This window comes from Ambystoma mexicanum, chromosome 8 (genome assembly GCF_040938575.1).
Source record: "Ambystoma mexicanum isolate Mex_15411 chromosome 8, UKY_AmexF1_1, whole genome shotgun sequence".
Taxonomy (NCBI): Eukaryota; Metazoa; Chordata; class Amphibia; order Caudata; family Ambystomatidae; genus Ambystoma; species Ambystoma mexicanum.
This window is the reverse complement of record NC_090929.1, coordinates 945,683,106-945,700,546: the sequence shown is the minus strand read 5'-3', so window position 1 is coordinate 945,700,546 and position 17,441 is coordinate 945,683,106. Positions and strand designations below refer to the sequence as shown.

The 17,441-nt window shown below is 42.0% G+C and overlaps 1 protein-coding gene across 1 annotated transcript in view; it reads right to left on the bottom strand.

Annotated features, from left to right (window-relative positions):
* Window positions 1-2,920: 2,920 nt before the first annotated feature.
* The window catches only part of SVBP (small vasohibin binding protein), a 210,504-nt gene continuing 195,983 nt past the window's right edge, over window positions 2,921-17,441 (bottom strand). Inside the window, exon 2 of the mRNA XM_069610835.1 lies at window positions 2,921-3,442. Within this exon, the coding sequence (XP_069466936.1) occupies window positions 3,356-3,442 (87 nt within the window). The 3' untranslated portion in view covers window positions 2,921-3,355. The remainder of the gene's footprint in view (window positions 3,443-17,441) is intronic.

Genomic DNA, 17,441 nt, shown 5'->3' with positions numbered 1-17,441 from the left:
AGGTGGGGTGCATGGGAGAGATAAGAGGAGCAGAAAAAAACAGTTCCCACACCAGTGAGCCAGAGGCCCTCTGGGAAATCTCCAGAATTCCCTGTTGGCCAGTCCAGCAGTGTGTTGATGTCAGAGTCCCATTTCGTGGCTATAATGGTTTGACTTCCATCCGAGAATCTTATGCCGTACTAGAATAAGTGGTGCAACCACCATTGCTCCCTTACATTATTGTTTTCTGTCAAACAATATCAGACCAAATCACTAAGTCAACAGTGAATTTTATTGCATACCTAGAATGATTCACTTTGTTACCAAAGTTTCATTTCATAGATAAATTAGTTCTCTACTTAAATTATATAGTTACGCTAATTTATGTCTCTACCAGCATTTCCTCCTCATAGCTGTACATGGACATTCATTTTGTATTCTATACACAGAGAATCCCATTGCTTAACTAAACTATTCTGCTACTAGATAATTCACTAAATAGTCATATTTATTTTGCTGGCCAAGAACTGCCTTGCATAGCTAGATTAAGTAATTTGCTGTCAGAATTCCTGTTGCACGGCGTGATGAACTAATCTGGCTGCCAGTCTCTTATTGCACAGTTGGATTAATTTATTTGCTCTGAAGAATTGGATCACATTACATAGCTAGATTAATTTATTTCCTCAGAGAAAACATAAGATACTTTAGATTGGCTGGGTCCTTCAACACAATCTGATTAATTCTAATTTACTACCAGAAACTCTCACTGCATATCACAGCCAGTTTTTCCTATCACATAACCACATTTCCTTTAACAACCAGTCCTTAGACCAGTTACGAGGGCCTTCTTCACAAACATCAAACTGCAAGCAGCTCCTTCCACATAACCATTGTAGCATCTAACTTCTGTCTCAAAGAAAAAAGAAATCATGCACAGTAAAATGAAACTGGAAACAACCACCACACCAACCACCAAACAAGAGTTACAACTACTAAGATATCTACACTATTACCCAACCTGAAAGAGAAACGCATTTCTCCTATGGTCGCCATAGATTACAACTTGCATCACAAAAGACCATCCCACAGTAACCCCTTATTGCAACCAGGAAGCCCATTGGGTTCCCACAAGGAACCTTATGAGACTATTCAACAAGGAATGTCCACGCGCAGATCCTCGAATGACGCCAGCACAAACAATGCAAATATTAACCCAAGGCACTCACGGTACTGAATCATACAGGAGCGGTTGGCACAAGATGTCTATAAATGCCCGCTGTATAGCCAAACGTTAAACAGCTACGATCTTTTTAGCGAGGACAAAATAGACCTACTCTATCATGGACCTTTGGCTCTCTGGTGATCAACCAGAAATCATACACAAAGCCGTTCTCACAGTATACAAACTTGAGCTTGCCAACAGGACAAAAGGAAGAGGGAAGGAATCCCACTCATCCACTGAGACTGCATCAAAGTCACAACACCAAACCACAATGAGATCACAGAAAGTGTATCTTTGCTTGCTTGAGCTCAAACGCATTAACACCATCATGTCTCCTCATTTACAGACCGTCCTACAACCCGTCCCTTTGCAGATTACTTGGACACAGTTGCTAACTTCGCCATACACCACTAAAAAAGAAATGGAATTAAAGTTTAAAGGAAGCCTTGGAGGTCAGATAAAGGGGTTGCAGTACAATGTGTTAGGCATCACACGCTCACAAGCGGCACCTTGTTACTTACACAGCATGTTAAATCTCAAAAAGTGTCAAATTCGGATGAAGTCTTTCAAAATATCAGATGTATGTAAAAGTACAGGTTTTTAGTATGTGGTGTATTATTTGGGAGAGAAGACAACCTACCCTTTCCCCAGCACTGTTCTGCTTACTTTGCAGCTCCACGTTGCACTGGCAACAGCACATCAGTGCCATTACACAGAAATTCCTGTCCATGTTATTGTTTAATATTAGCTCTCAACATTTTGTACAATTTCCCTTCTGACCAGAACCAATTTTGTTCTGCAACATGGTTGAAAGCTTGTTGTGTAATTGCAACTCACAGATCAGATCGTAAGTCAGTATCCATTCAACCTTTAAAATAGCTTGTCTAAATACTAAGCATAGGGTTTGCTTGCAAATGAAGCATAGAAGACAAAGTCTAGATGTATCACATTTAACGACCAACCCTTCTTCAGGAACATTAATGATAGAGGAGTATATATTGCCATTATTGAACAGCATACTCAGAGTAACTTCTATCACTTTCTCAAAGCATCTCACTTGAATTATTTAATCATCTATCTCACCAATCAGCTAAGGTTTTCGAGGATGTGACCTTTCATTTCTTCCCCGTCACCCTTTTCTCTTTTGTGTTCCCCACAATCAACTATACATGGCCAACTCTTTTTCTGGCACTTCCGTCAGTCGGCCCGGCGCTCCCAGGTAGGCCCTTGGTAATACGTTTAAAACTCGCTCTGGCAAAGAAGCATTGACCATTCAAACCTTTGAGCACATCTCGACCTCATCACACAACCAGCCATGGTACCATGCAACTGCATACTAGTAAATCTTTGGTATTACTTGTGGTTTTAATCACTTTTTATTATCAGAATTCTGTTTGATCCATTACCAAGGATTACACATGAATCCCTACTACCAAAATAAGGCACCCCACCCTTTCAATCCACGTTGTACCCTTCCAATTGTTTACTTTGTTTCTATCCTACTCCATTACACCCATCGCTCTCACTTTGCCAGCTTCCTTTCCCCCACAGACCACGGCCGCTTCAACCTGGCGGGTGCCCAGGCAAGCCCCTGTGCCATCAGACCTCTAATATGGTGATGTGTGCAGTGCAAAAGCTCATTAACAGTGTTAAGGAAACAAGGTCAGCAATATGTTGCAAAGCACATGGTGCCCAACATTTACATTCAGAGAAGATCCATTCATTTTATATTTTTATTAAAAACAAATAAAATAAAAATCAAACTACGGTTAAATACATAATCAATGCAGATATAAAAAACAATATTAAGTGTATAAAAGCATGTACATAAAGCATTGAGGGAACAGGCTACACATGGCTTGACAATGGATAAGCACAATAGAGGAGATTTATCACAGTTTAACGGCAGTGCAGTGAGATTATACAACAAAAACAATCCTGCCCCCTCCCAACTTCAAATATCAATTTGCAGAGAAACTGTCCAAGAGCCGGTGTTGGTGCCTTGAGCGAACTGATACCATGCGCCAATCTACTTGCACCGTTTCCTTTATGTCAGCATCGAGGTTCATCCCAAAACAGAGCAGAATCCTATTTCTCCATTTGAGTGGTGCAGGAAAAACTAGCTGGGGCGAGGTCGAAGCAGCAATGCAGGTCTCATTCTCCGGAAGACTGCATCTGTTTGCAGAACGCCTCGAACTGCTGTTGCTCTAGCTCAGTCATGACTCGGTTGAGGGCATAAATCTGCAAAGGAGAGAGAGAGAGAGTGCGTTATGAAAGCGATCTGACACGTCGACTCCTACCAGATTCGGTGCTGCCCAAGACCACCACCCAGCTTGGAGACGCTAATCTTAGCAAGCATTGACAAGCATACAGTTTTGTATTTTGCCAATGGGAAAGCCGGCTATGCAGGTCTCACACCTGCTGGATCTACCAGGTCACAGGCAGAGGTAATGTAAAGGCAGCCTGATTAACAGCGATGCCAGACTGGTAACCGTTTCCCCTAGTCTGTTGCTTTCAGTTTCCAGTTCGAGGTAAGTCCTAAATCGATGTTTCGCAGCAACAGGCGGGTAAAGTTAGTATCACGCAGCGACCCCATGCAAACCGTAAGACTTTAATCTAAAAAGGCCAGGAACAGGAGCATACCTGCCTACATTGGAAAATCAAAAAACCTGAGACGTATGCTCTGCCAGTTACAAAAGACTCCGCCTATTTGCCCACAGCCCCGCCCACCTGCCAAAATGGAAAACTCTTGTTGTAGCAGTCATTAGAAACACGTTTGCATTTTACAGTGGAATACAATAAATGTGAATGTCCAAGGACAACTGTACAGGACGAATGGCATTCACCTTCCACAAAAGCAACACACACACACAGAACCAAGAGAGGATATATTCTTCAAATAGTGTTTTTGAAAACGTTAACATGTGTGCATGTATTATACAAAGGTTTTTCCTGCGACTTGTAGTACCGAAATGGTAGTTTATTTTTTATGAGGTTATATAGTGCAGTGGTGAGATGTTCAGCCTTCAAACCTGGTGGCTGTGGTGCAATCCCGGAGGTCGGCTAGATCAACAATTCAAAGAAGACCTTCAATGTTTCTCATTTTATCTGGGGGGATCAAGTCCACCCTCTGAAAAAAGTGGGTGGACTCCGTCCACCCGCATGTACCCTCGACTTGAGCCATGGCAAATTTGCCAAAAAGAATGGAAGCTGAAACAACGCGTAATACTGCTTTCAATCTCGATTGAAAGCAGTATTCTGCGTTTTTTTTTTGTGCTTCACCTTTCATTCTGTTTTAGTCGCCCTTCAATTTAGGGCAACTAAAACATAAGGCAAACTGGCTAAAAAGAATGAAAGCTGAAGCAAAATAAATGCTGTAAAACTGCATTCGCGCGTTTTCCGGCTCCCGTCCAATCCTCCATCCTTTTGGCTGCAAAAGACTGCTGGCGGTAGCCAATTGGATGGAGGATTGGACGAGAGCCGAAAACGCGGAGACTCCAGGGTCTTCCCCGGAGACATGGATAAAACCCCATAGGTTAGGCAGGTATGAACAGAAGCCAAACTGCAGTCACTAAGTAGCAAAATGCGACGTCATTGTCTACACTACGAGCCCTAATTTTCAATCGCAGCTTCCCCATTTAAGCACATTGTGGAATTGCGTGAACGCCACATTACTGTGAATGAGTGCTCTGATGCTACTTAGAAACTGGGGATAAACGTGAACTATAATTGCTTCTATCGAATTTGCTTTAAATAAATTGTAATGGAGCAATCAGGCATCTGTCAAACACGGGGGTTAAAAGGCATTTGGCTGTTTAAGAGTGAGCTGCACTTATCAAGTGTCAAGTTGGCCCGATGGGATTGGTGTGCCAACTATACTCACCTGTCTGCACTCAGCAGTTTTCATCCGGTTAATTTGTTGTCTCATAGTTTTATGCCCGCTCTCCCCCAAGACTACGTCAAATTGTCCCCTTCTCCTTAACTGCGCAGGGTTGTTCTCCTGCTGAGAATCTGCAAATTACCACTACTAACCACTGTCGGTTCAGAACTAGGCATCCCGAAAGAAAAGAGAATCTACAAATCATGTGATTTAATGGACAAACCTGAGACTGCACAACACATTCTGACTGAATGTAGAGAGCACGGATCACCTACACATGCTTGGTCCTTTTGTGTCCGATTGCAACACCGTAAAGTCTGATTCTTTCTGGCTTGATTGCCTAAATCCTGGGCACAAAACCATGCACATAGTCTTATTTAATATCTGGGAGGCCATCCTTGGGATGGGCAAAGTTGGAAATAATGTCCCAAGCTTAAAATAGCCTTGTGGCGATTGCTGTGATGCTTAAATACTGGCTAAACCTTGATCTTCCACTTTAATATTGCACAATTTACTATGTCTATAATTCAGATATAAAAGCAAATGTTTTTAATGTGATAATTTGGAACCCGAGACAAATTAGAATAGTTTTTCGAAAATGCAAATTATATGAATATGCAAATATTGTGATATTTGGATGCATAATTGTGCACCCAGATACCCTCTGGCTTGGAGCGCTATACAAATAAAAAACAAATACAAATTGTATCTATTTACTTAGTGATTTAACTATGGACGATCGAACATGATTTAAACTGTAATTTTGTGAGTGTTATGATAAAGCTCTTAAGTTATAAATATAACAATAAATAAATAACAAATGTATGGGAGTAGCATGCTATTAGGGTCGAGTTGGGGGTTCTCAGTTGCAGGTCGTTGTTACTATGCCCGACTTCCCCATGTCCACACCTCAAAGACAGTGTGTGGGGACTACCGATTGGGTCCCTTGGGAGGAGTATCGTTCAAAGCATTTAGCAAACTCATCAGCAGAGAAGACCAAAGGTTCCAAAAACACAATCACATAAACCCTGGCTCCCACGTAGAAGAGAACAGTAACTGCGCATAATGGACAGAGCTGCTCATAAGACAATGACAACATGGCCATATGGCATTGGAGAAATGCTGCACAGCCAGTCCACAAAATGGGAAAATAGTGCAGGTGTGGACCACATGAGTGAGAAAACAACAAATACACAATAGGGAGTGTCTTCAAATGTTGATTGCCTATAAATTATCACACCATCCTATCCATATCCCTGCAACCTGACCTGTATAATCTTTAAAGTCTTGTATTTTTGTGTCATGAAAATAAGTTACAAAATAAAACACCACATATATTTTGTCAACGGTTGTTTTGATTTTTTAAATGAATCAAGTGTGTCTCCATTCAAGGATGGCCGTCAGACATCTGTGCGCCGAATTGGTGAAGGTTATGGTCGCTGTGAAGCATGGTGGTCACTATCTATCTAAGCTAAAATAAAATATTCTCGATAATGCATGCACTAAATAACACTTGTTCAAAGTCTTTCAGTAGGTTATGTCTCTATAAAAGCCACACATAGATCTATAATATCAATTAACATTGGATTATACAGGCCTTAGGTCAAGGGTCTTGACCACTATAATACACTGGTTGAAGTGTGGGTCTGTGCTCACAAGAATCTCCGGTATGTGGCATTTGTTATTGATAGGCAACGATATACTGCAGTAGAGGGCAAGGGGTCGCCATTCAGCAGTCTTCCTGTGCCTTATCTGCACGCCCCAGGCCCCTCGATCCCACCCACCCTTTATCAAAGGAGGTGCGCGCCAGTGGATGAGCGCTGTCAGGAGCGCGAAAGGCAAAGGTGCTAAACTACATGTACCCTTGAAAAGGTATCCCACGCCAAGGGGCCATCGGTCACATGGCCTCCTCAGACACCGTGTCTCCATGCAGGCCTCCCCTTCAAGCAGGCCGCCCCCTTAATACCACGACATACATACGCCATTCATTCACAAACACACCCCAGTTTCTAATACTTTAAAAACCACTCGATATGTCTCATGAGAACATCTTTGTGCTTTGCAAGTCAACTCCCCTGAACGTGCTACCTGGGAACCACTGAGATCTATGCTAATCTGCTCGTCCTCGTGCTATCCGTGAACTTCTGTGACCACTTCGAGCATACCCATCAGTGCGCTACCTGTGGCCATCCACCTATTCTCCCGCAACATACTGCTCTGCTTGCTGAATCCAACTGTTTGTTGGTCAAGGTAAGGCCATGTATCCTGGTCATATTTCGCAGATTTTTAAATTTCTATCTATTTGCGAGTAGAGTACCCAATAGTGCTATGTTCATTGGTCTCATTGCTATTGACTTGAATTTCCATTGCTATGCTATCAATAGATCTATTTATTTTCATCTGTGTCAATTGTCATCGAATTGCATCCTTCGGGGGTCCAGTCTATAATGTAAGCATGTTTGCTTCTCGTGCAAGACAGAACATCCAAGGGACGAGTCACATGTTCAGAGTTTAGTATAGAGTTTTGCATCAAATCTTTATTCATGAATATTGTATAATGATGTCGATATTTACTTTCCAGATTTGTCAACAATGCCTGCCTGTTCGATTAGCGGTTGCCCTTCGAAGACCCATGCGAAATCTGAAGGCACTACAATGCATGTGTTCCCGAAAACTGTTGATCGAATCATAGAATGGGTCAGACATTGCGGATAGCCACTGGATGAGCTTGAAAGTAGAGTTCAACAAGTCTTACAGGACAAGAGGGGTGATCGATACCGCATCTGCAGCCTGCACTTTTCCTCAGACATGTACGCCACATCTTGGCTAACAAAGAAGAATAAACAGCGAACGACACGGAAATTGCTCGCAAACGCTATTCCCATTCTATCCGTCCACATTCCGCCTCTGGTGAGTCAAGTGTTTGGATTTAGCTTTAGGCCTTGCGGCAGTGTGTAGGTAGCCTAATGGATTAATTGATATTTTAGGTGTTGTATCCCTTGTAATACTTTCGATATTGATATGAGTGTATAGCTTTTTGATTAATGACATTTTTCAATAAATTCTTTTTCGATTTCATAACCCACAAACGAAATGTATATATATGGGAACAGGGAACTGTGCTATATTGCACATTTTTCAAGTATTCTGTCGCCTTACATGGCTATTTTTAATATTGGCATTTCATTATCAATCAATAATTTACCTTTACAACTTCTTGACTCTCCCTTCAATCTGAAGCAAGAACATTCTACATCCTTGACGTGCTCGCAGTTATCAACCACTTCTAGCGCGTATCAGGTAATCTTGCTACGCTACTCCGCTACAGACTTGCTTTATGCATGTCAAGTAATAGTTTTATTCTATTGTGTAACTATTTTTTCGAATGTTTGGTTAGTGCTTTCCAATTGATATACACCTTAGTTACCGTCCACTGGTGTTTGTTTTCAGTTATAATTAGTGTTATCCATGCTAATGCAAGTACTGTCTTTCAGGGAGATGCTGAAGCGTCCGCCACATCTACAACATTTCTAGATGTTCCTCACCAGCAGGCGGTATGGATACCGACGGCTCCATCGAGCGTCATCATCAGAGCTGTAATACTTGTCGTTTGATTGTTCTACGCAATGTTTAATTCGTGGTTAGCCATTGATATGTACCAGTGCTGTCGACCCCAAGTGAGTGTTATGTTTTCAATATTGTAATCCTTACTAATGCGAGTACTATGTTTCAGGCAGTTGATGTAGCGTCAACCCCTGCACTTGATGCAGAGCCTGACATTCAAATAATTCCAGGGGAAGTGGAAGCGGGACCTTGCGTATACGAATCGGCGCAACAGCTTTCGGAAGTGCGCACTACATTTGCAACATCCATAGATATTCTTCAGCAGCACCAGGTATGGATACTGACAGCTCCATCATGCATGATCATATAACGTGAATACATTTGCTAGACTTTCTTCCCTATTAACGCAAGTGCTGTGTTTCAGGGAGACGACGGAGCTTCCACTCCAATCACAACATCCCATTTAGATGCAGATGTAAAGGAATCGGTGAAATCAGACGTTGAAATCTGCATATTTTGATTTTCCTTTTTTGTTTTAGACAATGCATCATTTGTGGTTATCTCTTTATATGTACCTGTGCCGTCGACGCCAAGTGTGTGTTATGTTGCAAATATTGAAAACCATACTAATGCAAGTACTGTGTTTCAGGGAGATGCTGATGCCTCCACTCCAATACAACCATTCATGGCAGTCCATGCGGAGCCAGAGGTATGGATACTGACAGTTCCATCGAACTACATCATCACTGGTCGCATACTTGTCGTTTCATTGTTCCAAACAATGTTTAAAACGTGTTTGGCTATTGAGATGTACCTGTGTGTTCGTCCTCACCTGTGTTTTATGCTAACAATATTTTGATACATAGTAATGAAAGTACTATGTTTCAGGGAGTCGATGGAGCCTCATTCCGTGCTGTCTATGCGGATACAGAAAATATAGTCGTTGCAGCGCAAGAGGAAGGGAGGACATGCGGAAATGAATCGGAGCTACAGCGTGCAGATGTTGAAGGTCAAGTCAAAAAAGTTGCAAAGAAAAGAAACCAAAAAAAGGTTAGTCACAAACAGTTCATAACTTTTCAAAAATGTTTGTGCTGGGGACTATTATATGTTTTTTTCCAGTCAATTGGACTACACTTTATCTTGTGTTTAAACTGAACATCCCTTTTCCAATCTCTCCTCTAGTTACCCGTGGGTGTCAGAACTATACATACACAGACAGTGAAGCGAATGAGAGATGTTGCTTGCCAGACCATGTACACTATGGAGGAACTATTCATTGAGGCACAGCGTGTTCAGGCTCGAGATGCTCCTATCCAATGGCCAGAAACTGAATTTGCTGGGTTTGGAGAATACAGCAAAGTTGCAGTGAGACCGCACCACCGCATATTGAAGATCAATTCACACAATCTACACCCGCCAAAAAATTGCCACCCAAAAACCTGTCAACATTGTTGTGTTCTCCCATTAATGCTGAAGTAACAGATGTTGAAATGACTGAGAATGAACCAGCAGCATCCATCGACGCATCAGAACTTGATATCAGCGATATTACTTTCCAATGTGTTGAAATCTCCACAACGTCACAGGCCGAAACAACGTTGACGCTGGATGACAATCTAATGAAAGAGAGCAAATACATTGTATTCGACAGTTGTTTGATGGATATTATAAGTATGCTGAAATGTGGGCATTCCGTTAGAGGGAAAGTATGTGGGAAGCCATTGAATAATGTGACTCGTCAAATAAAAGGCAGCAACGTCAAAATAAAGGCCGCCTGTACATTAAATCATATGTTCTCATGGTCTGCACAACCGATGCTGGGGAAAATGCCAGCAGGCAATCTACTGTGTGCAGCTGCATCACTTTTTAGTGGCTCCAGTTTTAGAAAGTTAGAGGCTTTCTTTCAGTTTGTGGGACTCCATTTCATTTCTAAAACGTAGTACTACAAATACCAACATGATTATCTGTTTCCGGCCATTAGTGATGCTTGGAAAATTGAACAATTGTCTCTAGCAAGTACATTCGAAGGGAAACGATTCAGGCTAGCCGGCGATGGACAGTGCGACAGCCCTGGATTTTCTGCTAAGTACTGCACCTACCACTTTCAGGACATGGATAGTAAGAAAACTGAGTTCTTTGGTCGTGCAGGTGTCACAATGTACATCCTCAGTGGCCATGGAGAAACTAGGATTTATAAAATCAGTGCAAGATCTACAATCAAGGGGAATGGACATCGAACTCATAGCCACGGACAGACACGTTTCAATTGCCAAGACAATGAGAGAGCAGTTCCCAAATATTAATCATCAATTTGACGTATGGCATCTTGCTAAATCAATCAGTAAGAAAATCTCGGCTGCAGGAAAAAAGAAAGGTTTTGAAAGTATTTTGCAGTGGTCCCAGTCTATCACAAACCATCTTTGGTGAAGCTCAAAAACTTGTGAAGGGTCAGTGGAAATACTACTTCAAAAATGGCGGTCACTGATGCACCACTGTACCAACGTTCACCGCTGGTCAGAAAACCAACATTTCAACCAATGTGAACATGGGCCATTGTCCCCAGAGGAGGCAAGGAAGAAGAAGTGGTTGATTCCATCTTCACTGACACACAAAGTCATTGAGAAGATTGTTTTCGACAAAACTATCAAAAGATTTGAGAGGACTGACAGAATTCTGTCACACAGGAGGTTTGGAGGTGTTCCACAATATGTGCCTCAAGTACAGACCAAAGCGCTTGCATTTTAGCTATCAGGGCATGAAACATCGCACTCTACTAGCGGTCTTGGCCCATAACAGCAATGTCGGACGTGAACAATCTAGGACTAGGGGTAAAGTAAGGATGCCTCGCTACAATAAGCGCTTTTCAAAACGAACGAAGCAATGGGTGATCCAACCAGTCTGTGATGAAATGCAGTTCGACTTTGTGAAAGGCCTTATTGTTGCTGTGTTAGAGAAGCACAGATATGGAATTCTGGACGTTTCTGTGCAGAGCAGTGATGCGTTGCCACCGAACATTGCAACTGTGCCATGTCCACCCAAAGGGGAGCTGGTTGTGAGGTACAAATCCCGGTTTAAATAATTGCAACACGGTTGTCTTTTTGTAAATAAATGTTACTGTACAGTGTACCTGGAACCCTAACCCCTACCTTCACCATCATGGGTGGCGAAATTGCTGGGTGTCATCTTTTAATTCTCTCTCTATTCACCTCATATATGTGTATGTATATATTTTTCTCATGTCTCATCTCATGTAAATGTAAATGCTGCGCACTGTTGCGCACTGTTATTGGAGGGGAGGCTTGCGTATTGCAAACAATAAAACAAAAACAATAAATCTCACTTTTAACTGAACTCCTCTGGTACTTTATACTTTCCCTGACCTTCATCCAAAAAGTAAATGTCTCCATAGTTATGATTCTTTGGGGCTGCAAAGCTCGCAGACAACGGGGACAAAATTGGAGGCCTTAGAACGCGCCAAGCGGGCCGTGGCATTTGGGAGAGAAGCCAGTTCGCATTTTCACATTGAGGCGCACTACATAGATGGATTCGAAACTTCAAGTTCTCACAGATGCCTTTAGTACGGGATGTTGCAAATAAAGAATGCGAAGGACAGCGGCTTTGATTTTCAGCTCGCGCCCAGAAGAGGCCCACAAATCGCACTGGAAGTATAAGGGTCTATTGTTTTTTGACCTTGAGACAGGGACCATGCCGAAAGAACTTCATTTGAAGGGGGTGCGCAATAACGTAAGAGACGATAAGGCAGAAAATTCTGAAACTAGACAGAGTTTCATGTTAGTTCAGTATACGAAAAATCGTTGTCAAGAGCACAGTCAGATTTACAGACTGCATTACGCAGCGACACAATGGAAATTTCAAATATAGTGCGAGTAAATCTTTAGACGCTTTTATACCGGAATGAAGAATTCATGAATGGATGCATGAATAAATGAATGAATGAAGGGCTAGGAAAAGAAAGGGTAACGTGTTCGTAGTGGGCACATGGGCATGCAGGTCCACAGGTCTCAACTATCTCGTTCCTTGGCCCAGCCACTCTTCCCTGCACTGCCTACCTGCACTACGGGACTGTCTCTGTATCCTTCAGCCCCTTCTCCCGGCACTTACCTTGCACTTGCCACCAGCTGGCCCTATTATTTATCTTGTATTCTACTAACCACGTACAGCACTTTTGCCCCCCTCTCCCCTTCCCCTTGCGCAATCTGAACGACACCTGGCCTAGTAGTATCGTTGTCTGTCTCCCCTTGTTCCCCCCCCCCATGCCTCGTCACGCCTTGAAACACTTGTGTATAGGCACGTTACACATGCCATATCATTACACAGGCATATAGACAAACAGTCGTTTCTCATTGTGTGTTGGCCTCGATTTATCTCGTTACTTTTCGCATTGATTTTAGAGACGAACATACTCCATTGAACTATCCTTGCAAGCAAATAGTTTCTGATCGGCCGTAATAAATAAAATGAGTAATATTAATGAAGTTCGGCTAGCAAGACTAATTATATTTTTTTTGTTTTCATAACAGGTATTTGATCCCATTCTGCCACTGCCATCTGTTTGAGACACCGGCGGATGGATTCTTCAGCAGACACCTGCAGCTTCTTGTCAACAACTGGAGCACGATCACCATATTATGGGACGATCGCCAAGGGCCCACATGCCCTTGCGCTGTACCCACTCCCATGGAACATCGGGGGATACTTCTGCTGAGGACCAGAACCTGCCACTCTGCTTGTAAACCTCTTTAGGCTGGGAGAGCAGAACCTGAAAGGAATCGCCATGTGCTAGATCTCCTGCAGTGGGTCTTGCAGCATCTTGCGGGCCAAAACATCCAGGAACCGTCCATCATACCCATCAAACCGCATTGGAGTTGCGTTCACTGCATTCGACAATCCACAGGTGCTACTTTTGACACTCAATCACTGCTGCACCTGGACCTTCGAAATGGCCCGCCATGACCAACTGGCCACTGCAAACAAACTTGAACAGCTGCAGCTGCAGATTGAACGTCCCATCAGATCATCAGGGTCACAGCTTCAAGCCGCCAGATCTTAACTCGAACAGAGACACATGTCGAAACTAACCATCAGTTACCAACGTCTTGTACCGACTCAACCTTCAAACTTATACTGTTGAGCCATCCCGAACTGCATCACTTGACTGCCACATTTGAACCACACAGAGTACTCGCTTTGAACAGACGCAACATCAGCTTGCTGCTTGGAAAAATAAAACTCAGCACACCTGAATCTGGTTTAACACGCATCTGCAACACCTCAGAGCCTTGCCTTACTTTGAAATCAGGTACTTTTTGAAGGGACTGTCCCCCTGGTCCACATTCGGGGGTCATAGACTGGCTCGGTCCCTTTTGAACATTGTGTATACAAGACATATCCTTGTTGCATTTCTGGCTCGTTTTTCCTCCCTGCTACTTATCCAGAGCACTTGCATCAATCATTACATTCTGCATTTCTCTGTTCCTTTAGATGTGTGGCCTTTTGATAGTTAAGTGTACAATCGATTTTTGTTTTAATTGAAGTATATATTTTTATAAACCCTAAATGGACATTCTTTTATTTTGGAACTGTCCAACTGTTAGGGTTGCTACTTGTTCACATTCCTTCTGAGAGTATAGCCTTAATTCAGTCCATATTACTACAAAAGGTTGAGAAGGTGTCTCTCTTGGCTGTACCCGTTTACCTTTATAATTGTTATCACGGTTGGTTCGAGGAGTTTGGGGGCTGAATAGGCGGTTTAGCCCCTACTCTTTGTACTCCTGCAGAGCAGGGGGCATTTCATCACAAGGAGAAACAGACAGAGAAGGGAAAAAGAGCATGCAACGCAATGGAGGAGAAACCATGTTTGTTCTCTGTTTTCATTAGGCAGTGTTGTAAAACATGATGCATGAGTATTAAAAAGTTTAAAGACCATCATGTAAAATGTATTACACTTTGGATGAATTTAGAGATTAATCTATTATTGAATCTACCATTTTAGGTATGAGTGGTGATAGATGCAATTTCCTTCAGCTGCATTTTCTTGGAAAAGGTCTCTTGAGGCACTACTGTTATTTTAAGACCCTGGTGGGTTCATTTCCCAAAAGCTGTCTTTCTATCCTCCTGTGCATTAGAAATTAAAATACTTGGATCAACAAGCCAGTTGTCTCAGAGTACAAGTCTGACTTTAACCCAAATCTCTCCTTTTATGAAGTGTCTTTTTGAAGCATCTCTCACAAAGAGGTTTTTTTCTCTTGCTTTGTTGGCAGTGGAATTTCCTAACTTATTTTAACATGTGCAAACTGTTCTGATGCTGTGTACTGCAGGATGTAAAGGGGTTCCAGTTGTGCCTTTGCTAGTTTAACAATCCTGAGTAAGAAAGAGGACACGCATGCTAGTTTGGTTTCAATCCTTGAGGTGCTATCCCTTCTTTCACAGCTGCTGCACAGCCAATTCACACTGATAACATCACCTGAATCATCCATTACAAAAATTAAACAAAAATCTAATTTTTATTATCTAATGGCCAATTCAAAATATCACACATAGTTCGCACAATACAATTAAACCAATACAAAAAGCTTCTGGATAAGAAAACGAAGTTAATCATCTATTTTATGAATCTGTTCATCCTCTCCATATGCATATTCCTTCGGGTGTGGTATAGCACAGTTCTTGTGTGCTCTGTAAGACATTTCTGCAGAAAGAAAATGGTCCACATCCATTGTCCGTCATCACCTGGGGGGGATGCTTCCCATCTGCAGAAACATTCCTGGAAGAATTGAATCACAAGTCTGGTTGCAATATACTCCAAGAACGTTACCACTACCCACTTCTAGATAGTCAAGAAGCACGATTCCATAATGTTGCACTGTTGGCATGTAATCCATGGGACTGATTAAGCCAATACCACTTACTCCACCACTTTAGATTCCCATTCTGCATTCAAAAAGAGTCATCACATTTGCTACTAATACACCACAGAGCTGTAGGAATCTATGTCTCAATGTCCATTACAGGACACCAACAGTGTTTGCATTGTTTCTTTCATGAGCATTTTTCCTAAATTGCCATAGAGTGCTAGGCGAATAAGCCTCAGTTGGGCTTCCAAGGGAGGAACTACTTTGTTGACTCACAGAGCAAGTTCTTAAATGTAATAAATCTATTTTGTGACCGGATTTTAGAACTAGTGGCAGGTGTAGCTCATCTAAAGTTTTCTTTGATTTGCCATGTTGAGGATAGGGTCCACTTTTTAGATTGTGTGATTGGACCTTTTGAGTGTAAATGAATGTCTGTAGATGATACATTGTCCTTTTGGGTACGAGTGGCTCTGGTCATCTATGAGTGGCAATGGGGATAGGCAGTATGCATACTTGTTCTGCAAGCCCAGGCTGGGTGTGCTCTATGGTGGAATAGTATTTCTGCATTTTGAAAGAGAATATGGTCATTTGGGTGCTCCTTGTCTGCATTTGGTGGCCCAATAGGGACAGGTTTTCCCTTGTATCCATTTCTCCATGACTGAGTAATGTCTCTCTGATTCAGTCAAGGTTTGTGATACAAAGGCTATGGTTCCAGTCTCTATGCATTGGGCTGAGCCCAAACAGCATCCTTGGTTCCACCGACACAACTGTCTCCAGTTCTGTGTCGAAAGGATGCAAAACACTATGCACACATTACTTGCATTTTAACCACCTTGTTGAAAGCTCTGTCATTGTTGCCTGACACTCCAAATCATGTTCTGATTTCTGATAGAGCCTTGAGCCAGCCAATCATAGCAGAAATAAAAGGTCAAATTTAGTGTGATCTCTGCCAATCCATCAAGATATGAATTGATTTTTGGGTTTGGTAAATGGAGCATTTGCTATGCCACTAATCAGGCACTCTTTTGGGTGTAGTCGAAACCAGTGCTCCAGAAGATTTGGAAGTGGGAGTATTTTCCTCACTATATTTTAAAGTTGGGAGTACAATGATTTTTTTAGGGAGTAAAAATGTAAGTCCTATTCTAAATGAGTATTTTATAAGCGAGTAAAAATGTTTTAACTGGAAAACGGAAATATTTTTGACATAATTATTTCTTTGCACCTAGTTATTCCATGCACAGTTAAAGATACACGTTGACTTCTTTCAAACAGGCAGTTATAATGGTAATTTCTTCCTGTGGTACTATGTGCACTACTAGTCTAAACATGTCCATGGAGCTTTGTTGGTGAAAGCAGGGGCATATGGTTGTATGTGTGTTTCCCATTTTTTGTTGGGAGTATTTTAACTCCCTATTTTTATTTTGGGGAAGTATTTGTCTATTAGGGAGTAAAAGTGGCCAATACACCCTTTATATGCAGGGCTGGTCATACCGCTGAAAGTGAAAACCACAGGTAGCGCAACTGATCACTAAGAAAACTGCACTTGTCCTTATCTTATTCAAGGTCCACATAAAAGGTATGACCCATTGGTCATGTTTGTAAAAAAACAAATAACAAAACAAATTAACACACAGACCAATTACTGGTTCTATAACAATAGAATACTTATTCCTATATTGGTGTATCAGAGATGTGCGCCAGAGCTAAAGTGATGTTAGTAGCTTGTGGGTGACTTTAAACGATACAATTCATATTTAGTTTCAAAAGAGGTCCCCATTTTTGTGTTGCGTCGACAGAAATGAGCGTTTCCAGCCTTAAAATGTTTGACACACGTTTCAGTTATGTCAGTTGTTCACCAGACGTGTAATCATCCGAATAAGGCTTTCATCAGGACATATTAGCCCAAGGTGTAGGGGATTTTGAT